The sequence below is a fragment of the Muntiacus reevesi genome, chromosome 8 (assembly GCF_963930625.1).
Source record: "Muntiacus reevesi chromosome 8, mMunRee1.1, whole genome shotgun sequence".
NCBI lineage: Eukaryota > Metazoa > Chordata > Mammalia > Artiodactyla > Cervidae > Muntiacus > Muntiacus reevesi.
Genome location: NC_089256.1, coordinates 9,739,851 through 9,767,643, shown reverse-complemented (window position 1 = coordinate 9,767,643; position 27,793 = coordinate 9,739,851). Strand labels below are relative to the sequence as shown.

Below are 27,793 nucleotides of genomic sequence, written 5' to 3'. Positions count from 1 at the left end.
TTCACTTCTGCTCTGGGTTGGCATGAAGAGAAGCCAGCTTCAGAAGCCTTCAGAGAAAATGTGAGCACAGTGGGGTTTTGAAGCTTCCTCAAAACATACATCTCAAGCAGAAATCACTTTTATTGGGATGGCTTCGTTTGAAGAAAAGGAAGAGACAACACCAAGGGCCAGACTCTGCTAACAGAGGCGGGGGTAGCCAGGCATCTCTGTCCCATGCTGTGCAGAAACGGGGGGTGGGACCCCGGTGCCCCCATCATGTCACTCATTCCTAGAGACCAAGATCTGCTCAAGCTTCACTTCACCTTTTTGAATACTTGCTTGCAGACCACACCCTCCACTCTCATCTCCTGAAACAAAAACAGATTCTTGTTATTGGCCAAAGCAAGGTCACACTTGGGGCTCAGCATATCCAGGAGCAGGAACTCTGAAAATAATCCGTGACTGCTATTTTTCCTCAAGAGTTGGTCTGAATGAGACAATTCCTTGGAGAGTCAGATGAACTGGGTCAGGGGACATCAGTCTTGGCTATGCCCTCTAGATAGAGCGGGGTGGAGGCAGATGTGGCTCAGAGCTGACCAACAGGACCCTCAGATGCCTCCTTCCTCCTACTACCCTCAAGAAGCCAAAAGGCTTTAAGAACACTAGGCCTGAGCCCAGGTCAGACTGTGCACAGATTTGCAAGAATTCAGGGCCAGAAGCAAGGCTCAACCCCCAAAGGGCTCAACAGGTCACTGAGACCAGGGTTGCAAACTGGCATGGTGGTTCCAAGCACATTGGAGTTACCTGGGGAGTTTGAAAAATGCCTGGGTCCTAGGCTAGACTAGTTATATCAGCATTTCAGTGGGTGGAGTCCTGGAATTTTTATTTTAAAAACTCCCAGGTAGTACTAAAATGCAGCAGGGTAGCCCCTACTGAATGTCTCCTGCAAGAACGACAGCACAGTGTTTCTACACCTTCCAAGCTGTTTTTTTTTTTTTTTTTTTTTTTTGGTAGGAGGCTGGAAAAATGAATATTTATGTAACATCTCCTAATTTTTAAGTTGTTAGCTGAAAAAGTATGAAGCCCATGGATGGCCAAATAAAAGAGGCCTGTGTCCCCTACTTTGTAACCTCTGGCAAAATGTCACGGAACTTTTGAGCTTAAAGGGCTGACGAAGATCACATAATCCGCCCTCACTGCTCTGTAGCTGGGGAAATGGAGGCTTAAGAAGGAAACTGATTCAAGGTCAGGCATTGCAGCCCAGGCTGTAAGCTGCCTCTGAATATGACGTCCTTGTGCCTCTTCTTAGTGCACACATGTCCTGAAGCTCCTACAGACCCTGATCTCGGCAGGAGCCCTTTGTGGTAGGATGGTGTTTTCCAGATGAGCTTGAAGGAAAGAAAGCACCTCCCAAGAGTACCTGGTGAATCAGATTAGAACCCTGGTCACCTGTACGTGGCTCCTTTCTAAGAACACAGAGTTCCAAGGGAGCAGGAGTGATGTGAGGTCTCTGCTCAGAGGGCAGGTGGTCCTTTAGACCCCCAGGGGCTAAGGCTTCTACTCTGGGTGTGGATGTGCTTTTTCCCGACAATGATAGCATAGACGCGGCTTTACCCAGCGGTCCCAGGCTGGAGGACAGGGCTGGGAGGGCCCACACCTGGACCAAGAAAGGCTTCTCTCCTGACCTAGGCTGCTGAGACTGTGAGCAGGTAGGGCAGGGGGTCCTTGGACATAAAAGAAACCGTCTTTGACTGAGGCCACTTTGTGATCTAATGCTCACCCTCGAACAGGTCTCAGTAAATAATGGTCTTAAGGCAAGTGAAGAAATGCAGGAGTCAAGGAAAAGCAGTCAAAGAATTGTGATAAAACAGAGGCTGAGTTCCTCAAGGGATACACATGACAATCTCTGGGTTCTGAAGGAACTAAAGCCCCCACTCAGGTGAAGGATGGACATTTTCTGACCCTTGTGACTTCAATCAATTAAAGCTTGGACTCTGTCGACCTTTGCCCCATCTCAATGCTGAATTCTCCTCTGCTCAAGACCCTTCATGAATACGCATGAGCTCTTGGCTTAAAACTTCCCCAATTTTGCTGTTTGGGAAGACATGGCTTTCAGAAAAATGCCCAGTGTTCTTCTTACTTGCTGCAAGTAATAAATCCTTCCTTCTCCCAATCTGTGGCTTGGTTGTATCTTTGGGTTTGACACCCACCAAGAGGTGAACCCAGTTTTGGGGTAACAAGATCATGTCTTGAGAAGCTTAGAGAAGTCACCCTGGTTCTGGATAGTCACAATTTGGCATGGTGAAAACGGGTGTCATTTGGGAGCACATGTAAGTTCTGTCATCTTCTAGCTGTGTTAATGGGATGTGAGCCTCCATGTCTTCTCCAAAATAAGAAACATAACAGTACCTGGCCCATAGGGTTGCTGAGACAATTTAAAGAGATATGGAATGCTAAAAGGCTTGGCTCTACATCTGATGGTTAGCGGATGCACCTCCTCACCTCCCTCTGATTGGACAATAGGGTCAGCCCAGACCTTAAACACATTGCTCTGTTTTTAAAATCACTCAGGCATCTTCTCCAGGGCCTTGGAAGAGAAGTTTCAGAGCAAAGCCAAGGCCCAGACATGGTCCATTCTTCCAAAGTCCACCCGGGCCCCAACATGACCAGGACCTGTGGGGTCCAGCCTGGCTTACCCACCCACCTTCCCGACCTCCAGAACCTACCAGGTGCAGCTCGTCACCCTCAATCCACTGGGTCCAGCCACGTCCCTCCTTCTCGCCCTTCTGCACACACTCGAGCTTGTCCCCATCCCAGCTCACCGTGGTCTGCCGAGCCAAAAAATACAGTTGTCATTCTGAAGCCAGCAGCCCCTGGGCTTTGGGTTAGGGGCAGCCCGAACCTTGAGAATCCAGGGTGCGCTCAAGTCAGTTTCATTAGAGAAATCTACCGCTTTGTGCTCCTTGCCCATCACATGCAAATCAGTTTTAAAATTTACAAAAACTTTCATAAATGTAAATGGGTAATTAGGAGAGAAAAAGTCACTGAGGTTGGGCTGACAGTGCAAAGGCTAAGAATGGGGTTGGGGCAGGCACGGATGTGGAGCATGCTCAGGAAGCTCCTCAAGAGGGTTCTGTGTCTGGTTCCAGGTTCCAGGGGACCGTGGTGGGGAAAGAGGAGGAAGCAACTTGTCTGGCCTTCTGGTCAGGCCGCCACCCTATCCGACCTTTGAGCTCTCACATGTTCCCTGAGCCTCGTGTGCCACCACAGGTATTGGGCGTGCTGATGGCCAGACAGACAGCAGGAGGAGGCCCAATCTTTGCACATGGACCTACCCAGAAATACAGAGCTGGAAGTGCTGGAATTTAGACGGGAGACAGCCAGAAGCCTATGGTCTAGACTGGGACCTGTGTGCAGTGGGCATCTCCTGTATCTATAGCTACCCACCTCCGGTCCATGTGAGCTCTGCCCTCCCCCTGGAGAGGTTAGAACCCCATGCGTCCCTTCACTGTGAAGCTCTGAGAAAGTCCATCACTTCTCTGAGTCCCAGGGTCCTCATTTGTCAATTGAGGCGGCCAGAGGCCAAACTCAAGAGACCTTGGCTGCACAGAGGTAAGCTTCTAGGATTCCTGTGTTCCTGCCCTGCTCAGCTGAGAAGACGGTTAGCAGTTTCCTGAAAAGGATTTAGGAGAGCAGGAGGAATCTGGGAAGTGGGTGTGGAGTGAGGGGTGCACTCCCTACGGGAGGACCACCTCCCCCTTCCTACTCCACCCCGTCTCCAGCCTGGGGTTGCTGATCTCTACCGCCCCCTACTGTTGGGATGAAGCCTGCCCTGAGAGGCGGGCACAAGGGGAACAGGTGGAGCCGATGTGTCCCCAGCTCCGCCCAGGGATCAAGCTGCTTTCTGCTCCGGGAGCCCGGGGGTGGGGGGCGGCACGGGAGGACTTGGGGGTGGGAACGGCTTCTTTCCCTGGTCCGGAGATCACTCGGGGCACATGTCCAGCCCCAAGCCAGAGGGAAGGTCCCACCTCCAAGTCAGAGCACAATGAAGTGAACATCTGAGAAGCTGGGTGTAGGGTAAAGGCTACCAGTGACCTCAAGCCACAGACAGGATGATTGTTGGCTGAGCATCTTGTGCACACCCAGCCTGTGAAGGGAAGTGGGGGCTGAAATTAACTTCAAGGAGCTCCTAAGAACACTTGGCCTCCTCATCAACTGAGCAGCTCTTCACATTTATTTGGAAGTCTCCCCTGCATACAGAGGGGTCCAGATGCACCCAGAGGCCAAGAAAGAACCATGATGCTCAAGTTACAAGAGATACACTACTGTCTCTACTGGAAACATTAGAGCCAAGGAGCATATTCATAACCTCCATCCTAGAAAATGCAAGAAGTGCTCAAAAAAGATCACAGTAATAAAAAGAATATTGTAATCTTGCTTCTTCAGAGATAATTACTCTAGCATTTTGGTGCATTTCTGTCCAGTCTTTTTATCTCTATGTATGAAAGTTGAAGGTGTTAGTCGCTCAGTTGTGTTTCACTCTTTGCGATCCCATGGACTGTAACCTGCCAGGATCTCTAAGTATAATGTTTTTGTTTTAAAAAAAGTGGGCTTCCCAAGTGGTAAAGAACCTGCCTGCCAATGCAGGAGACATAAGATACGCCAGTTCAGGATTGCATCATTTATGCTTTTGTACCTGTTTCTTCATTTAATAGAAGCAATTTTCCACTTTGACAAATATTCTCCATAAGCATTAATTGTTATGTCATATTTAGGAAATGGATACATAATTTGTAAGGCCCAGCCAGCAAAAAATGAAAATGCAGACTCTTTTTTAAAAAATGATTAAGGATGATAAAGGATGGTAAAGGACCCGCCTGCCAACGCGGGAGATGTAAGATCCGTGGGTTGGGAAGATCCCCTGGAGGAAGGCATGGCAATCCACTCCAGTATTCTTGCCTGCAGAATCCCATAGACAGAGGAGCCTGGCAGGCTACAGTTCTGGGGTTGCAAAGAGTTGGACACAACTGAAGCTACTCAGCAAGCACGCAAGAATTTTAAGACAGTGACAGCCAAGCATTAAACCAAGGGAGGGGCCCTTCTGGGGACAGGAGCCTGTGGAGCTGCCCTGATCACAGGCCCATGGAAGGCAGTCCTGGCAGTATTTCCTTGTACATGCACACCATTATTTAGTCCGTTACCTATTCTTGGACATTTAGGCTATTTATAATTCTGTGCTACTATAAATAAGACTTCTGTGTATACAGTTTTGAACAATGTTTTGTTAGAATAAATTCCAAGGCAAAAAAACTTGCATGAAAAAGTGGGCACACTTTTAAGGCTTTTGATAAATATCACCACCTTGATCTCCAGAAGACTTACACCTGCTTCCCTTCCAACATCAATGTCAGAGAACAAGCATGAAAGAGATGTTCATTAATGGTAAAGCAGGCCTTGCTCCAGTGCTAACACGTTACCCTTTCCAGATCATTTGGCATCTTTTAATAGGGACCATTTGGATACAGATAATAAAAATACCTTATCAAAAGAATGATGGATGGTACAATTTCAGGCTTCATGATAGATCTAGGGATTCAGGGAGTGAAAGGTTCTTGGAGTGTAGAAAACTCTTTGGTAGAGCCCTACAAATCAGACCCTCAAAGAGAAGGATCCCAAACACACAAATGCTATGTCAGTTTCCACAGGAGGTAGTTTCTCAGCCTAGAATTCCTGTTGACTCTTGACCCTGGGTGAGTTAGACAGAAAAGAGACCTGTTCTCGTCTGTATTGAAGATACAGGAGAGGCTGAGCTCAGAGAGGTTAGGTGACGTTCTCAGTGTCACCCAGCTAATGAGGAAAAGAACCTGGGCTGGAACATGGGCCTTACGTGGCTCAGTGCCCTCTTGTTTTCCAGTCCAGGCAGGGCACCCAGCAGATGTCTGGTAAATTTTGAGGGACTGCAGAGAAAACATGGGCATTAAGCTAAGACTCTGAGCAGCCCCCAGAAGGAACACCCTTCAGTTCAGCCCAACCATTGCTGGGTGTGGGTGCTGGGAGCCAGAGTTGGGTCCTGAAGACCCATGCCCCTCTGAGACCACCACAGAGAAGGGGGGACAGTGACACGCCAGGTGGTTATAGCTCGCTGTTGTAGGCGCTGGTGTCAGGGGAAGCACGGAGGCAGGAGGGCCCGTATTCTTGAGGAAATGTGACTAGCTTTCTAAAGAGTCATTAAGGACAAGCAGGCCAGTGCTGAAGGAGGGGGAGGTGGACAGGGTCATAGCGCTGGACTGTAGCTGGGACCGTGGCCTGGAGCATGCCTTCAATGCCTCCTGATGCTGCCTTTGCCCTCCCATAGCCCCATGGCTCTGGTCTGCTGGTGGAACACTCACCAAGGGGCCAGGGAGCCTGCTGGGCTGTCCTCTGGGTTCAAGAGGCTGGGAAGCTCAGCTCCTGGTATCTGTCTCCATCCAATGCTGTATCAGGTTGACCCAATATTGTCAGCAAAGAACACATTCCCTGGAGTCAACAGACCTGGACCCTCTGTCCCGAGCTGTGGGGAATGACCTTGGGCAACAGGAGGAACCTCTCTGAGCCTCAGGGCCCTCATCTACAAAAGAGGGATTCACAGTACCTTCTGTGGCAGACTGTTCCATCAGGATCCCCAGTGGCTCATATGATGTTCACACCTTGGGAAGCCCCCTCCCACACTGATTCTGGCCTTGGTGGTGTGAGTCGCCTTGGCCAATGGGAAGCAAGAAGCACAATGCAAGCAGTGCTTTCAGAAGCCCTGGGGGCTCATTGTCTCAGGATCCTCCCCTTGGGGATGGAGCTGCTGTGCTTTAAGGAAGTACAGGCCATTCCACATGGCATCTGGTCCCATCACTTCATGGCAAATAGATGGGGAAACGGTGGAAACAGTGACAGACTTTATTTTCTTGTGCTCCAAAATCACAGGAGATGGTGACTGCAGCCACGAAATTAAAAGACGCTTGCTCCTTGGAAGAAAAGTTATGACCAACCTAGATAGCATATTAAAAAGCAGAGACATCACTTTGCCAACAAAGGTCCATCTAGTCAAGGTTATGGTTTTTCCAGTGGTTATGTATGGATGTGAGAGTTGGACTATAAAGAGAGCTGAGCGCAGAAGAATTGATGCTTTTCAACTGTGGTGTTGGAGAAGACTCTAGAGAGTCCCTTAGACTGCAAGGAGATCCAACCAGTCCATCCTAAAGGAGATCAGTCCTGGGTGTTCTTTGGAAGGACTGATATTGAAGCTGAAGCTCCAATATTTTGGCCACCTGATGTGAAGGACTGACTCACTGGAAAAGACCCTGATGCTGGGAAGGATTGAGGGTGGGAGGAGAAGGGGACAACAGAGGATGAGATGGTTGGATGGCATCACCGACTCAATGAACATGAGTTTGAGTAAACTCTGGGAGTTGGTGATGGACAGGGAGGCCTGGCCTGCTGCAGTTCATGGGGTTGCAAAGAGTTAGACATGACTGAGCGACTGAACTGAACTGAGGCTCTTCTACTGGAGAGATAAGCATGACAAGACTGCATGATAAGCTCCAGAGGATGAGAAAAAGTGATCACCGTAGGAGAACTGAGATTCCTCAACAGAGCCTTTAGCTGAATGCAGTCACATGAAGCTGTGAACACCCAATCAACCCACAGAACCATGAGAGTAAATGGTGGTTGTTTTAACATATTACATTTTGGGGTGGTTTGTTATGCGGCTTTGGATAACGACAAGACCCACTTTACTAGTTTATTTAGAGGATGAGAGAAAATGACATAAAATGCACAGGACCTGTGTATGGGGCCCTAGGTAATGGTGATCATGACATTCAGAACTTAGACAAGAGTGGGATTTGCTTGTCAGTTGAACAATAACTAAAGCATTTGTTTCTTGTTTCTTTTTTTTTTTTTTAAGCCTTTCTTTTTAAAGGTGGAGATTAGAGAAGTGATGGACAAGCTAGTTACCATGGCTAAATGTTTCAGAAGCACCTTCCCTTCCAGAAGACTTGGATCCAAGAAGAGACCCTGTAGGGCTGCCTGCTGACTCGGGTGCCCGGAAGCCCTGTGATGTCTGCTTCCCCTAAAATTTAATTCGTCTTTGTTTAAGTAGAAGACCTATTTGGAGACTCCCCACTGACAGCTGTGGTGGCTCTGAAAATGCGATTGAGTTCTCCCACTTTGCTCTTCCCTGTTCACACTTGGTGGATGTGGATTTTTCTTTTTTAAGCTTTGTATCCTGTGGGAATAAACCAGTCATTTCCCAGAGGAACAGATTTGTCCTAAGAACAGAAAAGGGGTGGGGAGTCAGGGAGGAGGGTGATCATCTACAAACACATGAGAGGACAGAAGGAAAGAATGTTGGGAAATGGGTGGGTAACAAACAATGGTCGCTTGTTTTCTTATAACACAAAACATAGCTTATGATAACAACCTTTCCCGGAACCCAGTGACTTCTTCTGTGACCTCCCTCTGGGGTGAGCAGCCACCTTTGGCACATCAGGCAAAGTCTGGAATGAGGCTCAGCTTGCACTGTGAATGCAGATCTGAAAGGGTCTTTAAGAGGTCATTCAATTCAATTTCCCAGCTTGGACACTCACCATGGCTTAATCCTGTAATCAGGGTCTAGTGGGGCACTTTTAGGCAAGAGGATGTTCCTGCTGCTTTTTAAGAGGCACAGGAAGGCAGGTGCCAACGGGAGCTGAGGTGGGTATGGTACAGATCATGGAGACAGACAGTGTGGTGTCCCCGCCAGCCCCGCACCATGGGCACTGGGGCCCCACCTTGGAACTGAAGCCCAGACAAGTCAAGGACAAGGGGAACGTATGGCCACCTTCAGCTCCCCTCCTAACAGTAATTCTCACAGGCCATCTGAAGTCTGCAAATGAGTTGCAGCCCAAGGCGGCTGGTTATAAAGCAAAGCCGGTCCAACTTTTCTATTAAAAACTAATAACCCCCAACACTTTGGCCTTGTCAGCAGCTTTCCCAGAAACACATGCACCAAAAGATGAGTGGAGACAGTCAGTCCTCTGACAGGGGACTGTTACTTCAAAAGACATTATCCAGTTCCCCTGACCACTTAGAAACCCAAGCTGGCATGGAGGTGACATAGAAAACTCAGTACCCACAAGCAGGCTGAGGAAGCTGGTTCCAAGGGCGCCTTGAGGCCCCTCACTTCGTCTCAGTGACCTGTACTGGGAGTGACAGACCATTCCCACTAAATGGACCCAGTGAACTGGCATGAACCACAGAGAGTGAAATTCAACCTATCGGCCAAGAATTTGTAACGATCCTTAGCGCCCCAAACATCCACTCCCACAAACAGGGGGATGATGGATCAGTGGTCCTTCTGCACTCGTCCTCCCAGCTCTGCGAGGCCTCTGCTTGGAGGCCTAGGGCTGGACCCAATTGTCTCTGTGGTTCCACAACCAAGTCCTAAGAAGGGAGGTCATGTCCATGACTGGTTCTGCCTGCAAAGGCCAGAGCCCTCCAAAGCCTGTGCTCTTTAAATTTAAGAGGAAAATTGGAAATCCAGACAGTGACTAGACACTTTCTATACGTGATGTGAAAGGATAAAAGATACAAATTGGCCATTCCTCCTGGAGTTTGGTGCTTCACCTTTTGAGGGTTTCTGGGACAAGGAGGAGGTTTTTAAGACTCTAATACTGTTAAATATGGAAGTGGGAGGGTGGGAAGGACAGGGAAGGTAAATGAGAACCTGCCAAGTGCTGGGTAGGGTGCTGGGAGCTTTACAGTTCAAGCTTTACGGCTGATCAAAATTAGGCTTTTTAAGTAACCCGCCCAAGCCATCTCAGGGTTAGGGGTTGAGCCATCACTTGAACCCATTTCTTTCTGGCTGACTCCACGAGCTCCCCTGCCTGGAAGGCCAGCCTGGGTGATCTTCTGATCCATTACCAGGGGGCTGGCAATGACCTAAAATTAGCACATTCAGGGGAAAAGCCGATTCATTCTTAAAGCAGGTTAAAACTAGATTAATAAGACCTTAAAACACAAACAAGTAATTAGGTACATAAAAGCCGTTAGAAGCAACAGCTACAGCCACAGCAGGCCTTCATTGGCATGGACAAATGTGATTCTAATACCATGAAGAAGCCAAGAGCAAATGATAACGTGAATCTTAAGACAAAACAATAAAATGTTAAATCTTGACAAGTCATTTTAAAAAGTCGTTAAAAATTCCAGAAAGTACCCAGGATTAATTTTCAAACAACAAACCATCAGAGAGCTCAAGGTCCTGTGAAGCCAAGTTTCTGGGGAAGAGGGAGTGAGGCTGGAGAAAGTTATGGGGTTCCTATGGAACAGGGCTCAGTCATTCCAGGGGCTCAGTACTGAGGATGGCCCGAAGTCTGGACTGGACCCAAGCTCTGCCATGAAGCAGCTCAGTCTGGAGGGAAGGCAGACATCTAACTAGCACCAGTGCCACCTGTGTGCTGTTTGCTGGGTACTTCCTGGTGGAACAGCATCCTGTCATTATTGCCATCATCATCATCACCCCCAAATCAGGTACTGAATACTCACTGCATGCTGGGCAGGGTATTAAAGTGTGGGTCATATCAACACTTTGGCCACATGATGTGAACAATTGATTCACTGGAAAAGACCCTGACGCTGGGAAAGATCGAGGACAGAAGGAGAAGACGGCAACAGAGGATGAGATGGTTGGATGGCATCACTGACTCAATGGACCTGACCTTGGGCAAACTTTGGGAGATGGTGAGAGACAGGGAAGTCTGGCGTGCTGCAGCCCATGGGATTGCGAAGAGTCAGGCATGACTTGGTGACTAACATATCAGTTTGATTCCCTAAACCTCCTGGGGCAGTGATGCTTCTCCCCAATTTACATATGTGGAGACTGAGGCTTTACGGCCACTCAGCCACTGGGACTTCCCTAGTGGTTAAGAGTCTACCTTCCAATACAGGGGACATAGGTTTGATCTCTGGTCAGGGAACTAAGATCCCACATGCCCTAGAGCAATTAAGTCAGGGCACTACAACTAAAGAGCCCACTCGCTGCCACCAGAGGGCCTAATGAAGCCAAAAATAAATAGATAACTTTTGAAAAAAGGTCCCTCAGTCATGAAGTGGGGAGATGAGGTTTGACCTCAGAGCCTATGCACTTGGCTACTGGGCTCTGCATTTCCTTGATATAAGTTGACCCGTGAATGAACAATAAGGTTTGCATCACAGCTCTGTGTAATCGAGGGCTTCCCTGGTGGCGCAGATGATAAATAATCTGCCTGCAATGCAGGAGACTGGGGTTCGATTCCTGGGTTGGGAAGAACCCCTGGAGAAGAGAATGGCTATCCACTCCAGTGTTCTTGCCTGGAGAATCCCATGAACAGAGGAGCCTGGCGGGTTACAGTCTATGGGGTTGCAAAGAGTTGGACATGACTGAGTGACTAACAACTGTCACTTTTCTGTGTAAGTGAACAACATTTAGCAAAGATAGGTTGCACACCAGCCTCATATGCTAGAAACAGAAGCATGGAAGGTGAAGATTCTGCTCTAAAGAGCTCACAGACTATTGAAGACAGACAGAGAAGTCCTGCAGAACAGCAAGTGCTGGTAGAGGCAGGGGACGGTGACTGTGGAAGTGGGAGGGCACCTCATCAGACTCTGAAGTGGAGACAGAGGTCCATCAGGGAAGGCTTCCTGGAGAAGGTGATGCTGGAATCGACACCAAAAAACATCAAGAGTTAGGTTAAGAAACAGAAATTGGAAAAGAGGAATGAGGGAATTTCAGGCTGAGGGAATAGCCTATACAGATGCAGGGAGCTCAGGGGCTGCGTGAGTGAGGCTTCCAAATGGGCTTTGCCTGGCTCGACCCTTCTGGAAAGATACCCCTCAGGGAGACTAACTCTGCACTCCAACCCTAGAATGTACCAGCATCTCTTTTTCCTCACTTCACAACTTTGTGGCTCCAATCCGCCAAATCTGGTACAATGGAAAATCTAAATATGTGCCTATCTGGCAGGCAGAGCTGGCTTTACTACTTGGTCAGGTACAAGGAATTGGTCTATTCCCAAGTCCACCTGCAGTTGGGGTGGAGTAAAGGAGGGGCCATCCTGCATGAAGGTGCTCAGAGGGGCTCAGAAGGGCAGAGCCTGCTCGGGGGAGGCCTCATCTCTTCCATGGGAACTTCTGGCCTCTATTTTTTTGTTTATCTTTCAAAGCAAACAGAAACAAACAATTCCTGGGAGATAAGAGATGATAGCTTAGTACCCAGGGAAGGCAAGCAGGTCAGGATGTCTTGATGAAGAATTCCTTTGAGTCTATGATACTTTTATCCACTGCAGGACACCAGCCCCCACCTTAGCATCTAGAGCAGAGAAAATGCACAGTATTGTTTGTTGACTCAACAGTATAAGTAAAATGGGGGAAAACATTCTAGGGGTACTCTTGCAAATTTTCAGGCAATGAACACCCCTCCACCCCCCCCTTTTTTTTTTTACAGACAAGCTGTCCTAGGCAAGGGGCTTCCCTGGCAGCTCAGATGGTAAAGAATCTGCCTGCAATGCAGAAGACCTGGGTTTGATCCCTGGGTCAGGAAGATCTCCTAGAGAAGGGAATGTCTACCCACTCCAGTACTCTTGCCTGAAGAATTCCATGGACAGAGGAACCTGGCAGGCTACAGTTCATGGGGTCGCAATGAGTTAGACATGACTGAGTCACTAACACTTTCACTTTTTCATCCTAGGCAATGTGGCTGTTTGTTTTTCCATAGATTGAGTGAGTGAGTGAAGTCGCTTAGTTGTGTCCAACTCTTTGCGACCCTATGGACTGTAGCCTACCAGGATCGTCAGTCCATGGGATTTTCCAGGAAAGAATACTGGAGTGGGTTGCCATTTCCTTCTCCAGGGGATCTTCCCGACCCAGGGATTGAACCCGGGTCTCCCGCATTGTAGGCAGATGCTTTACCATCTGTGTCATCAGAGAAGTCCATTTCCATAGATTAGCCTCACAGAAACAGGTTAGCCATTGGAACAACATGGGCTCTGAGTTTCTGAGGCCTGGAGTGCTTAGGGCCATGCCCAGGGCTACACAGCCAGAATAAGCAGGAGTCACAGTTTCCATCCATTTCTCCCTGCCTCTGAGCCCACAACCTGCCCATTGCTCCACAGGAACATCTTGCTGCCATGGATGCTATTGCCATTGAACCGGGCAGACTGTGTGTGAGGCTAGTCTAGCCATCAGACAGCAACTTGCCTGACCTAGCTGGGCACTGGTGAGGGACCTAATGACAGCCTTGGATAGAGGCTAGTCTGGACTCCAATCCATCTCCACCTCTTTCTAGCTGGGTGACCCCAGCCATTTACCTTTTGAACTCTTCATCTGCAAAAGGGGGCTAATGAGTCCTGCCACAGAACAGAGTCATCAGGAGGAAATGAAACAAGGGTTTGGAAGGACCTGTTTTAGAGCTGGACTCTTCTTAGCTCTAAGCCTTGCCCTCCATGCCCCTGTTCTCAGTGGGTATAGAGGCAGGTGCCCCTGCAGCCCAGCCTCTGCACATGTAACCTGCTAGCTCTTCTCTAAGTGGCCAGGTGTCTCTTCACACAATACCACCTGCAGAATTTGTCTCCCAGAGGACACAATTTATAAAGTGAGAGAGTTACTGATAACCACTCTTACTGATGGAGCAGTTGACTGCAGGCTTGCCTGCATCTAATCTTCATTGTGAAGCAGATACCCCTTACTTGATAATTATTCCCATTTCACAGACAAGTGAAGGCATAGGAAGGTGAAGTAACTTGCTAAATGACACCCAATTTGTTAAGCGGCAGAGATGGGACTCCAAAGATGAACTGAACCGATTATGCTGTAGTCGGACTGCCCGGCCCTGCCTTCAAGGGAAATGGACTGTGGACAAGCAAGAGTTTAGAGGAGGGCCAAGAACAGCTACCCTCAGCCTGGAAGCTGCAGATCTTGGCCAGCAGGGCAGCCTCCACTGTCAGGGAGAATGAGATGAAAGCCAAACCTCTCACCTCCCCTACCAATCCCATCCCAGGACATCACAGCTTCCCTGGGAGAAACAGCATTTGAGACTGCAAAAGTCTCACAGAGAAACTAATTCAGAGCCCTCCGTCTTTCTCTGGTAACAACCTGAAGTTACACAGCTTGGATCTAAATCCCGGCTCCACCAGCTAGCTCCCTGATCTCATACAAATGATGTCTATTCATTTCTTAATAATATTTCCCTCAATCTAGGAAGAATTTTGGCATCTTTATCATAGAATTGTGAGGATTCAAAGACACATTAGCTAGTTTTTAATGGCAAGTAGATCTCGTAGATATGGTCAATGAGGACCACCTATACTGTTTGAGGTTCCACTATTTATATGCTCATTTCATAAACACACTGGAGCTAACTGTGCCAGGCACTGGAGATAGAAAGGTGTGGGCCCCACTGCTTAGCATCTCAAATGCACTGAGCATCACAGGTGCCCTGGGGCGGCACCTGCAGAGAGGGACAAGGAGGCAACGGGGAGGATGAAGGGGGATGGGGAGTCAGGGTGAGGTCTATGGAGCAGTTAAACCTGGGCTGGTCCTGAGCATGAGTAAGTATCCTCCCAGGGAGCAGAAGCAGGGGACTTACCCCAGGGAAGAGTGCAAAGAGGTGCAGAAGAGGATGGTGTGTGCAAATGGTGGGATGGGGCTAAGTGAGAGGTGTGAGGCGGGTGTGGGGCTGGATAGGCAAGCGCTGCCACGTTCTGACGTCCTGAAGGCTGTCTGGATTTTGCCCATTAGCCCTGGGGAGACTCTTTGGACTTTGAGCTGGGGAGTAGACACATGATCCAGTTCTCTTTTTATTTTTAAAAATTTTTCTGCCCATTCCACGCAGCATGTGAGATCTTAGTTTGCTGACCAGGGACTGAACCCTTTCACCCTGCATTGGAAGTGCAGAGTCTTAATCACTGGACTGCCTGGGAAATGCCCGTTTCCCTTTTCAGAATGTGAAAGATGGCAGAAGGGAGATCAGTGTGAAGATACTGGAGTCATTAAACGAAATCCTCCATGGAAAGTCCTGAGCCTGGCACATGCTAAGTGTAAGAGATGTTAACTGCTATTATTATTACAGGCAAGAGATACTCAGACGATGGGGAAAGGGGAGAGAGAGACTAAGAAACAGAATCTATGGAACTTGTGGATGGATTGTCCATAAACATTTTTCATTTATCTTCACAGCAATCACTTTCATGGCTACACAGTGGTCTATGGAATTAAAGGCCCACAGTCACTCTAAATGCCTGCAGTCCCAGGCATTTAGGGACAATAGCAGGAGGCGGCCTGTTGTGTAAACCACACAAAGTTGGGAGTCAGAGGTCTGAAGTTGAATCCTGGACTATGGTTAACCAGGAGTGTGACCCCGGCAGGATCACGGGTCCCTGTTTGTTAAAAGGAAGAGTACCTCTCAGCTCTAGGATTGTTGGAGGACTGAATATGTAACACATTATACATCAGGCACTAGGGCAGAGCCTGCCGTCCACAGCCCTCAGAGGGTGGCTCTGATTCTATGGGCTGTTGAGGATTATTACTGCCCAGCTTCTACAAATTCCTTTGTACAAATATTAACGGATATAACCTATCTTCTGAATTATTTTCCTGGAATGTAATCCCATAAGTGGGATCTCTGAGTCAAAGAATAAGATAATTTTTCTGACTCATTGCACATTATCAGATGGGATTTTTTCCCCCTCGCTCATTTTCTGAGTGCAGAGCCGGTTCTACTGTAAGGCTGGCAAAGACCGATTTTGCAGGCTGGGTTCTCCTCCAGTCCTGACTTCATGTTCTTCACACTCATCTTGTTTTACAGTTTTCCCCTAGACTATTCCTATGCTGTCCTTGGACCCTCAGGTCAAGAAAGGGAGGGAAGAAGGAATCTAAGCTATTTGCACACTAAAGGAAACAAGTAGAGAGTCTTTAGATACTTAACCAAAATAAATGTGCTCTCATGGTAGAAATTCAGGTGGCCTGAGGGGACTCGGGGTTCCTCTTTGAGGACAAGGGGTGGTATGTGTTAATGTGTGTGTGTGTGACGCTCTGGCACAACTCCATTTATACAACACAGACAGCTACAGAAATGCTTCCCAGGGAGGAAGCTTCTGTGAATGAGGCACAGTCTCTGCTGTCAGAGGAACTTCTAGTCAACTCCAAGTCATATAGGAATAAATCCCTGAGCCCAGGTGAGATGTCTGCCAATGTTGACTTCTGGGCAGACTTCCGTGGAGAAAGGGGAGTCATGTCTACAGCCTCTGGGTGCCTGGAAGGGGTTTCCTAGTTTCAGGTCCTGTGCAGAGAGGAGTCGGGTTCACCTGTGAGGGCCTAGAAATCCTGAGTGACTGAGGTGGTAAACCAGCAAAAAGGAGGCTCCCACGCTGAGGGCACATGCACAGGCAGTTTCAGCTGTGTGTAGACACAGTGTTTAGACCTGTCTATCTGGGACTTTTGGAGGTGGGTACAACAGGGCTGAAGGTGAAGCCCTGGACCACTCCCAACACTCTGAGGCTGTCCTTCTCCTCTTCAACCCACACACCAGCCTCTCATGCCGGGCCTGCCTTGGGTGGGCGGCCAGGGAGGTGGAGCTCCCGCTCTGCCTGCAGAGACCCATCTCCAGGCACCACACACCCTCTCCCACCCCCTCAGAGTCCTTGTAGGCTCAGCTGCTGCTTGAGATTAGTCAGAGACAAGAGCCCAGCCCTGACAGACCTCCAAGCTTTAGTCAGAGAATAATATTCCAACTCCCACTGTGTACTCACCATACACCAACACTGTGGTAACCGCTTAGCTTGCATATAGCACATTGAATTTTGTAAAGTATCTTCCACCTGACATGCTCTTTTAGAACCTTGCCACATCTGCACTGAGATGTGGAGTCCATGTTCCCTTCCATGGGAAGATGGGTGGGCCTTTGGGACTGCCTGAACCAAGAGAGTATGGCAAAATTCTTTCTAATTGACTTCAGAGGCTACGTAGATTATAAGAACGTCACATACTTCTCCTTTAATATCTTGGCCCCCTTTTTCTTGGAACCCAGTTGCCATGTTGTGAGGAAGCTCAAGGAGCTAGTAGAGAGTGAGTACGCGTGAGCCATCTGGAAAGTGGGCCCTCCAATGCCTCACAGACGTGGCACACAGCAGGGACGAGCCTCCCTTTTTGAGCCCTGAACAAATTGCAGATGCATGAAGAAAATAAAGAACTGTTACTGTCTTGGAGTCTTGGAGCACTAAGTTTTGGAGTGGTTTGTTACATAGCAATAGAAATTTGAGATAATTCATCACCACATAGTTTTCACAACAATCCTATCAGTGGTACTAATAATATTTTTGGCTCCTGTTTATAAATGAGGACACTGAGGTCCAAAGAGTTAAGAGTATGTTCCCAAAGGAAACACAGCTGGAGGGTGGACCCAGGATTCAAACCCAGGTCCATCTCAAAGCCAAGACTCCCAGTTGCTCTGCTGTATCCTGCACTTGTCCAACTGCACACACTGTTGGTATCACTTACTCAGACTCTGAGTCACAAACCATCATGGGTTGCTGCAAGTTTGGTGTCTCCAGGCATCCACATGGACTCGAGTGCATCTCTCCACTTTCATTTAGTCCCCCAAAATGGCCACCCTTAACTCCAGCACACTGAACCATGAAAAGAACATCATCGGAACCTGGGCATGGGCCAGCCCACTTCCTCATTTCTCTTTCTTAGTAGTTATCATAAGCATGGTCTTTGAACCCACAGCATCAGCATCAGTCAGGAATTTGTTAGAAAAGCTCTTGGTTTCTACTCCAGACTTTCTGAATCAGAAAATCTGGATGTGGAGCGAGTTTAAGTTTGAGAACTACTGCTGTAACTCATACGTGGTTCTTAACCTATGATCTGTAGGACTCTATGTCACAAGATGTTTTTAGATGCAAGTAACAGGAAAACTGCAAAACACTTCAGGGGAAAAAGAAAGGGAACATACTTGCTGGTTCAAGGACGTGAAAAGTCTCGGAATGGTGTATCAGGAGTTCCAGCAGCCCTCCAGTGTTGCGGTTTCTCTCTTCCTCTCTCTTCCTCAATTATTTCTGCTTATCTACTGGCCTCATTTTATTTTTTCCTTCTGTTCGATATCTCCTGCAGCCATGGAAAGTGGCAGGAAACATACGACTGGCCCAGTCACACACACAATCACGGGACAGGCCACAGGACACTGTCATGGCCCTGGTTTAAAGTGCTCAACCCAGGAGAGATGATGTACTGGGATTTGCAGCTTCACTAGAACCCACAGGTAAGTAGAGGTCATTCACACCAAACAAAAGGTGCTTCTTTGGGTGGGTAGCAGAGCAATCAGAAAAACAAAAAAGCGATCAGAAAAACAAACAGTTATAATCCTCCAGTAAACATGTGGCCATCACAAGAATGCTACCTGTAGTTCAGGGTCTCAGAGGGATTTCCCCCTGCTTGTTGGACATGGTATAGTGGCTTCACAAGGCCCTATTTCCTGTGCTATCACCCTAGTCCTCAGAATGTGCTGTGAGCCAGGTGGAGTGGCAATCAAAATGCCCATTTAGCAGGTGCGAAAACAGAGGCAGTGTGTTCAGTCACTTAAGGTCACTTTATTAACTAAGTAAGAGGGGAGGATGAGAGGATTCAAAACCAGATGTCTGACCCTAATACAAGCACTCCTTTCTCCATACCTCCAAGCCGTCTCACCACTTTCACCCAGGTTGTGATGAGGGTCACAATAAGGAATTGAGGTGCTGGTCCTTAGCAGAGCTCCATGAAAGATTTTGTCATGTAGAATGTTGTAAACAGAAAGTGAGAATCCTTCCTCTGCCACCAGCTGACTGGGTGGCTTTGGGCTAAAAAAGATTCCTCACCTGGGAGCCTCAGATTTCCATCTGTAAAGTGGGCATAATGATACTTACTGAACAGCATTTGTTGTGGGGACAAAAAGAGAAAAAAGTGCTAAAATTATCAGGGGCAGGCAAGGCACTTGGTAAGGATTTAGCACATGTTATTTTCCTTTGTTCCCAACAAAACCCCAAACCTAACAAACAAATGTGATTCTTGAAAGCTACTTTGTGAATTTTATTTGGGTTGCTTTAATTCTCCTTTTTGTAATCCTCAAAAGCATGCTGCTGACACTCATTTCAAAGGTCGAAGAACTTCAGCTAAGACATGAAAGACACTCCGTGTTTCCTTCCTGGAAAGGACCCAGCCAAATGCTGGGGCCCTGATCTGGGGAGGGGCGGCTCTCAGAAAACTCTCAAACCCAGTGGCATTCTCAGCTCTGCAGCCCAGGGAGTGAATTCTGCCATTGACATCGTGTTTTTGTTTTTTTAAAATAAGAATCAAAGAAATTTCTTTAATGAATCAAGAATAGGATCAGAAAGCTGGCAAAAGAGTTTAAGCCACACTGTTTACAGAGGTTTGGTGGATACTTAGATGCATGAATGGATGGATGAAAGTAAGTCAAGGAGGGAAGGAAATGAAACATGTAAGGGCTGATATAGAAAGATGCTGAAGAAATATGTGCAAATAACAACGTGCAAAGAAGTAGATCCTTTCTTTCTTCTCTCCCTTCCTTCTTCCTTCCTTTCTTTTTCTCCTTTCCCTCCCTCCCTCCTCTCTCTCTCTCTCTCTGTTTCTGTCTTTCCTGCCTTTCAGTAGAAACACTGACCAATTTGGGGGGGGCTTCCCGGGGGGCTCAGTGGTAAAGAATCCGCCTGCTAATGCAGGAGATGTGGATTTGATTCCTGGGTCAGAAAGATCCCCTGAAGAAGGAAATGGAAACCCATTCCGGTATTCTTGCCTGGAAAATCCCATGAACAGAGGAGCCTGGCGGACTATAGTCCGTGGGGTTTCAAGAGTCACGACTTAGTTCACTAACAATTGACCAATTACCTACTCAATAGCTACAGAGCTGCTGGCTTCTATATTTGAGGAAGATTTTGGAACAGACCAGCCAGAAACAGTGCCAGTGATTACCTCCGGGGAGTGGGAACAAGGCTGAGTAAGGAAGGGGCCTTTCCTTTTCAGTCCACTGTCTCCTGTGTTGTTTGAATTCTTTTCTTCCTTTTACAATAAAAACAGACAGCAGCAACAGAAGGCTGGAAGTGGAAGGCAGGCTCTGTGGAAGGGGTCATCCCGAGTTCAAGGCTGGAGCTGGAGGCGAGGCCTCAGCCTGGGAGGAGGAGCCCGCTCCTGAGTGAACAAAGCTGCCATTTCCCCAGGGTCCACGGTGGGATGACAAATGACCCTTCTGCCACCAGCACGCAGAGCCAGGTTCCTGGCTGGGACCCTGGCTGAGGCTCGTCTTCTCCCCACAAAAGCAGCTCATGCCAGGGGAGCTGGAATCAGGAGTCGGATCGTTCTTTGCGCTGAGGGGCTCCTTGGCCCGGGTGTGGGGAACAGTATTTGAAGTGAAGGAGCACCTCCCTTTTGGCAGGTCCCCCCACTCTGCCAAAGCCTCCATCTGCTAGACTCAATAAATAATACTGGTTTCAAACTGGGCCTGCAATTTCATTTTAATGGATAAAGGCATGCAGGAGGCAGTAGAGAAAAGCTGTACCCAGGCTTGACACATTTCCACCAAGATGACAGCACTGACTGCTTGTGGTCATGTAAAGATCTGAACAGAACTGACTAGAAATGTGAGCTGAGTGATCCTGGGCTCCATAGATCTAAGTGCCTCCACCCGTCAGCCTGGGGCGAGACTGCAGAGCCATTTCAGGTGGTTCTGGACACGGCTGTCATGTCCAGAGGGGTCCAGAAATGGGCTAAGCCATCTGGTGGCTAGTGGCCCTCTACACTGGGCCTAAAAAATATCACTGAGTGTTTTCCACTTTTTCTAGAGACACACTTACAGAGAGGTTTCTTTTCTCCAAAGTGGTGGTTCTCAAGGTTTAGTTGCACCAGAACCACTTGGTGGCTTATTGAAGCCCAGGTTGTTGGCCTCACTCCCAAAGTTCCTGATCTGGAAGGCCTGGGGTCTGGCTGGAAAATCTGTTTTGCTAACAAGTCCTCATACACTGCTGCTGCTGCTGATCTCAGCTCTGGAAACCACTGCTCTAAGGAATGCAGAAGGCAAGCAATGATATATGACTGTTTGATCCTGGACTTCAGGTAATGGGGTGGGCGAAGGCTGGGGTAAAGTAAAAAAGGTCCCATCAATTGGGAGCAACTGCGACCATGTCCTGTGGATCTACATGGCACAGGACTAAAAGGGCACCCAGCTTTTTCAGCAGTCTTGATTCTGTTGGGGTATGAACAGCCAGCAATATGGATTTTTCTGTGACATAACAGTCTTTGGCAATCACTGGCAATTGGCTCTGAAATTTGTCAAACATAGTGCAAGCCAAACAAAACACATCTGCAGGCCGGATTTCATCCTCTGGCTGCTCTTCTAGAAGACAGATAAGGTTCCCAGGGAAAGAGGCAGGAGCAGAGCTCTCTGGGCCCTTTGGGGAGGATGGCAGCCTGACCACACCTCTCCCAGGCTCTCTGGCGCCTATCTGGTCACTTCCAGGCCCCCTACTGGACCCCAGCACTTCCCTCTTCCCCAGCCACACCCTACACTCTGGCCACGTGAAGTCTTTGCTGACTGCACCTCTTTCCCTGATAAAACCCCTCCCAGCCAGGCCTCCTCTGACCTCTGGGCCTTCTGTGACCTCTGGTTCCCTTTGCCTGAAATGCTTTTCACATCCACCCTAATTCTTACTTGTCCTTCAAGGCTCCCTACAGCCCCAGGGAGCCCTCCTTGACCACTGCCTGCCCTTCACCCTACCAGCCCTGTATTCCGCCCACTGTGCTTCCACTACTGCACTGGGTGGTAAAGGCCTGAGGATGTGTCTGGCCCTTCCACTGGCCTGGGTGCCTTTGTGTTCCCAGGCTGAGCCCAGGGATGGTGTGGGACAGGTTTGAAATAGCAAGTACCAAGTGCTATTGGAGAAGACACTTGAGACTCCCTTAGACTGCAAGGAGATCAAATCTTTTAGGACTGACCCTAAAAGAAATCAACCCTGAATATTCATTGGAAGGACTGATGCTGAAGCTGAATCTCCAATACTGTGGCCATCTGATGCGAAGAACTGACTCATTGGAAAAGACCCTGATGCTGGGAAAGATTGAAAGCAGAAGGGAACGACAGAGGATGAGATGGTTGGATGGCATCACCGACTCAATGGACATGAGTTTGAGCAGGCTCTGGGAGGGGGTGAAGGATAAGGAAGCCTGGTGGGCTGCAATCTATGGGGTCGCAAAGAGTCAGACACAACCGAGTGACTGAACAGCAACGATAACAACAAGAGCTATTCTCTTGACCTTGGCTTTGTTCTCAACCCCTTTCTGTTGTCTGCCCACTTCCTGCCTATCCTTCAAGCCACTGCTGAGACACCACTTTCTGCAGAAACAGCTCCTGACCTCCCAGACCTGGGGTCCTTCTCTGCCTGTCCCTCTCCATCAGCACACCATCTCAGTATGATAGGCTGCTTTGGTCTGTTGCCTCCATTACACTGAGCTCCAGGGAGGCAGGACTCCCGTGATTCATGTCAGTAACACGAGGGCTGCAAAGATAAACACCAACGAAATGCTTGTAGGACCAAGAAAGGAATGAACACAACAGGTGAGAAATGAGCTACTCATAATGTGTTGGGAAGAACATGTTAGAATGAGGCCAAGTGAAGCTGAGAACTGGTTTCCTCCAGCCACAGCTCCTCCTGCTGGGTGCAGAGCACAGGGAGCAGAAAGGATATTATCTTTGGCAACCACCTTGCTCAGGACCCCCGGGGGCCCTGGCTTGGGCCATGTGGCCTCTTGCAGGCAGCTCCCCTCCATTCATAAGCACCAGGCTAGATAGTTGCTATCACTGTATTATCCTGCACCCTCCCCTAGCCATGGTTCTTCCCTGTGGCTGCCCAATCCAACTGGATAGCTGAGAAGAAGGACTTCTCTGCAGTCAGGGGCCAAAGGAAGGCCAGAGCAGAGGGCCGTCCATCTTCTCCATAGGCAACAGCAAGGTAAGTGCCTGCTGTCTACTTGGGAGGGAGACTCCATGAATCCCAAGATAGCAGACGTGACCATGGATCCTCACCCAATGTCACTGAGTTTGCCCAGCTGCTGGGCTCCCTGATCTGTTCACCTACCACAGAGCTAATGGCTAAGAAAAGAGGGTGGCCAACCCCCCCCTCCCTCCCTCCTACCCACCCACCCACCCACCCTGTTACAGTAAGTTGTGACATCACCACCTCCGGAACTCCTTCTGGGATCCCTTCTTCTGGTGCTTCCCTTTGACACCACTGGTCACACTGTGTTCTGACTCTGTGTGCATCTGTCTCTGCCACAAAGACTGTGAGTTCCTGGATATCAGAAATTGTGACATGTTCCACTGGGTCAGACCACATGCAAACCCTCCCTCTGCCACTTACTTAATCCACCAAGGTCACACAACAAGAAATCTTCCCTTGGTTTTCTCGTCTGTAAAATGGGGTTAAAATCAGTGTGAAAATTCAGTGAGTTAATATAAAACTGGAACAGTACTTCAGCACTCGATGAATACAGGCATACCTTGTTTTATTGCACGTCGAAAGTATTGTGGGTTTGTTTTGGCCATGCTGCTGGGCATGTGGGATCTTAGTTCCCCAACAAAGGATTGAACCTGCACCCCCTGCATTGGAAGTGCAGGGTCTTAATCACTGGACCACTCGGGGAGTCCCTGATGATACTGCGCTTTTTAGATTGAAGGTGCATGGCAAATTTGCATCAGACAAGTCTGTTGATGCCATTTTTCCAACAGCATTTGCTCACATTTGGTCTCTGTGTCACATTTCGGTAATGGTCCCAGTATTTCACACTTTTTCACTATTTGTTATGGTGATCTGTGATCAGTAATCTTTGATAGTACTATATTACAAAAAGATTACAACTTACAACTTGCCCAAGGCTCAGATGATGGTGAGCATTTCAGTTAAGGTGTATACACTGCTGTTTACACATAATATAATTGCACATTTAATAAACCATAGTCTAGTATAGCCAAAAGTTTTATATGCACTGGGAAAAGGAAAACTTTGTATGACTCGCTTTATTTCGATGTTCATTTTATTGTGGAGATCTGGGGCTGGACCTGCAGTCTCTCCGAGGTCTGCTTGTATTAACTAGTATTACCAGGTGATCAATAAATGCTTCATGCTTTAATGAATAAGAGTGGGAATGAAAGCGCAAAGGTAATTAGCCAAGGAAGTATAAGCCAGCACATTCCAGAAGTGGCAGGGACCCAAAATAAACAGAGATGCTTGCTGTGCCTTGTAAGTACCTCAAGAGTAGGCTGGGGACAAGGACTGTTCTCACATTCGGTTCCAGGCAATGAGCCAGGGACCAGACCTTGGGCAGTGGTCCGACAGGCAGGGCCCCCACTTTATCAAGGCGGACTCTGACTGAAAGTCTCCTTTCCCACTGTGAGCCTCTCTGAGGATTAAGAGGCCTTGGGCGTTTTAGAAGTATGACCTGACATTTCACTACAACCACAGTGTTTTCTCCCACCAGTGGTCTCTCGGAGGATCCGCCTTGCCAGCCACCCCCTCTTCCGCCACAATTCTGAGTGTAATCACTGACTCCTGATCCCCTTCAGATGAATCAACAAGTCAGGAAGGGTGAGTCATCCTGACCTGGGGCTCTTTATCCCCAGACACTGGCACTCCTTCAACCACAGTCAACCAAAGCCCAGGCACCAGGTTCCGCAAAGGCTACCTACAGAGGAGCTTATCCCAGAGCAGGAGTCTGGGCCTCAAAGTGCCACTTCTTCAATCTCTTCGCCTGGGAGCCTCAGTCATTGAGAAATATGGGATTAGTAATCCCTCCTTCACTGTGGAGTAAAGCAGCTGGCGCAGTGCAGGGCATGGAGCAGCCCCTCAGTGAATGGTGGGAGGGGACAGGGAAGAAGAATGAGGAGAATCTCATCAGTAAGCAAGGAAGGCCCCTCAGTCTGGACCCATGACTGTGAGATCGAGGCAGACAGCACCCTGACCTCCCAGCGACCCCCAGAATGTTGATGGAGGCCCAAGGCTGACCTTCCGGAGGCAGCGTGGTGGCGCTAATTGGGGTCTCCAGGTCACCAACTTCCCACCCTTGTTGACGGGTGGCTTACTCCCCTCCTCCACTGCTGCTCCTTCCGGCCTGGGCTGCAGGGGCATTGACCCATTGAGTAGGTGCTGGCTGCGGGGTTCAAAGGCAGCCAGCCGCCTGGAAGCAGCGGAAGACAGGGAAGGCACTGGCCGGGAGCCAAACCCCAGTTTGGGGATGAGGAGGGACAGGTCAGAAGGCAGAGATCACAGTGCCCCCTGCTCCCGAGAGTGGACTTCATGATCTGCCATGTAGAAAGTTTACACTTGACAAAGGTTGCTTATGTTTGGTCTTGCTTTCCTCTCTTCTCGCCTTCCTCCCCCAGCCTACGGTACAGATAGAGTCAGCAGATTTGGCTGGAATTCCTGCCCAGCCCTGCCCTAGCTGTGCTACTTCAGGCACATCTCTTTGAGACTGCTTCCTCATCTGTAAAATGGGTGTCCTCAGATCTCCCTCAAGGGTTGTGCAGATTGGATGAAGTCAAGCATATAGAGAAAGCATTGTCTCAAAGCCAGGACATGGTAGAGATTCAACAAACCACAGCTGTCCTGTTACTGTCTGGTTAGGATGTAAGGGGAACTTGATGAGTCAGGTGCTGCCTACCTTGGGGGCGGGGAGTGGAACATCTCTGCCCCTCAGAACACAAGGGCCCTTGCTCCCCTCTGGGATCACCCAGCCCCACCTTTGTCAGGAACCCTGGGAAGGAGATGCCCAGGTAAACGCAAAGCCTCACCATGCACTTGCGGTCGTCTATGCCCGTCAGATCCTCCTCAAACTCCTTCCCAACCTGGAAGTCCATGATGTAGTTCCTAAAAGTGCTCAGCGTGCGGATGATCATGTGGTCGCCTTCCTGCACGATCTCTTTGTCTGGCTTCAGCAAGTTGGCGATTTTGCGCAAGGCCACATTGACATCTGCAGGGAGTGCCAGGGTAGAGAGTTGGCTGAAAACATTTGGGGAACTGCTGCCAAGGCAGTGGGGCCCTACGAGCCTGCTTCCCCCACCCCAAGAAAACCACTGGAGTTCCTTGCTCGATTAGCACGGCCTCTGCGTGCAGCTGGGCTGTCCTTTTCTTTCTTTCCTTTTTTTTTCCCACAACAAAGTTTTCTGCCGTATGCTAAACCTTTGAAAACAAAAACTAACCAATCAAGCCCAGCTTTTCTAATGAAATCCTCCACGTCGAGAGCCAAATATCAGACACTGACCACCATGAACGCTAACAACCCCCGTTCGGCAATTCGCAGGTCTCCGGCTCCTGGAGACGCCCGGTCCGCGGCCCGGGTGCTCGGGGCGGCGGCAAGGCCTGACGGAGGCAGGCAGATGGGCGGCTGGCTCGGGAGGGCGCTGGGATCCCACCCTCAGACGTCCGGCCGGGCGCCCGGACAGAGCGCGGCGGGCAGCGCTTACCCAGCGCCCGCAGGTACTCCTCGAAATTCTCGTTGCTCAGCATCTTCCAGTACCCGGTGAAGTCGACCGGCATTTCGGAGGGACGACGGGGGCCCGACGGGGACCGAACGGGCCGGAGCGGATCTGGGCAGGCAGTGCGATCTGGGCGGTGGGCGGCCCGGAAATGTGCGTCCTCCGGCGGCAGGGGGCTCGTGGGGCGGCGACAGCTGGATTGCAGGCGCGCACAGAGCCGGCGGGAGGATCCAGCGTAGCGGTCGCTCCGCCCCTCTCAGCGGGGCGGGGGCGGGGAGGTCGGAGGGCCAGGTTACTCAAACCTTCAGTTCGTTTCCCTGAGAGGGAAAAGGGAGATGGGGTGAGGGTGAAGGGAGATGGGGTGAGGGTGAAGGGTACTTGGATAACTCCAAACTCTCAGGTTCCTGCGGGATTCCTTCAGGCGCCTTGAACTTTTCACATTCAGCGGCCACTTGAGGATTGGGAAACCGTCTCGGGGCTGGCTGGAGTAACTAGGGAACCGTACCTTTCACAGGCTGTTGTCTTAAATCTCCGCGGGTGGCTCGGCCTGTGGGGGTCCAGGATCCGGAGGGCTGGGCAGTTCAACCCCGGGAAGGAAAAATGAGGCTCTCCCACCTCCCTCGCCCCAACCCCAATAAAAACAAGGTTGATGTTGCTTGAAGTAAGTATGGCTAAAAGAGGCCCTCTGGGTGGTTCTGGTGCTGAGTGACCTTTGAAATCCGCTTGTTTGCGACCCCATGGACTGTAGCCGGCCAGGCTTCTCTGTCCATGGGTTTCCTAGGCAAGAACACTGGAGTGTGTTGCCATTTCCATCTCCAGGGGATCTTCCCCACCCAGGGGCTGAACCGCATCTCCTGCGTTGGCAGGCAGATTCTTTCTGGCTGAGCCACCAGGATTATGCAAATATAAGCAATTATCAGTACCACGTTGATCCTCACCCCCTTTTCACCTGGTGGCAGTGCAGTACTCCACAGGCTTGTGCACTTGGCTTTTTTTTCACTTTATTTCTGGAGACCTCATTCTTTTGTAGGATATGCCATTGTTTATCCAGCTTGTCCTGCCCTGATGGGCATTTATGGGAATATTATTTTCTGATCTTGTACTGTTAGAAACAGTACTGCAGTGAAGATCTTTGAGCTCATCTCATTTCTCACCTGGTAGGTATGTCATCATGCTTTAAAACCTCTGTCTTTGCCAGCAAGAAGATGACATAATCATGTGGGTTGACTTTTTGACCCTCTATTAAAGACTAAATATCTC

The 27,793-nt window shown here is 49.2% G+C and overlaps 1 protein-coding gene across 1 annotated transcript; it reads right to left on the bottom strand.

Annotated features, from left to right (window-relative positions):
* Positions 1-108: 108 nt before the first annotated feature.
* On the bottom strand, positions 109-26,768 carry RBP1 (retinol binding protein 1). Its single transcript, XM_065943299.1, has 4 exons — positions 26,522-26,768; positions 25,850-26,028; positions 2,706-2,807; positions 109-347 (listed from the first exon to the last, which is right to left on the bottom strand). The coding sequence occupies exons 1-4, from the start codon at positions 26,592-26,594 to the stop codon at positions 294-296; spliced, it is 408 nt and encodes a 135-aa protein (XP_065799371.1). The 5' UTR covers positions 26,595-26,768; the 3' UTR covers positions 109-293.
* Positions 26,769-27,793: the final 1,025 nt, after the last annotated feature.

Bases quoted from the DNA above. Each gene is read 5' to 3' on its own strand.
- RBP1 (XM_065943299.1), bottom strand. From the start codon at position 26,594: ATGCCGGTCGACTTCACCGGGTACTGGAAGATGCTGAGCAACGAGAAT. The intron at 2,808-25,849 runs GTGAGGCTTTGC...TTGGCTCGGCAG, and splicing joins TAGACGACCGCAAGTGCATG to ACCACGGTGAGCTGGGATGG. The intron at 348-2,705 runs GTAGGTTCTGGA...TTTTTGTTTCAG, and splicing joins AGGGTGACGAGCTGCACCTG to GAGATGAGAGTGGAGGGTGT.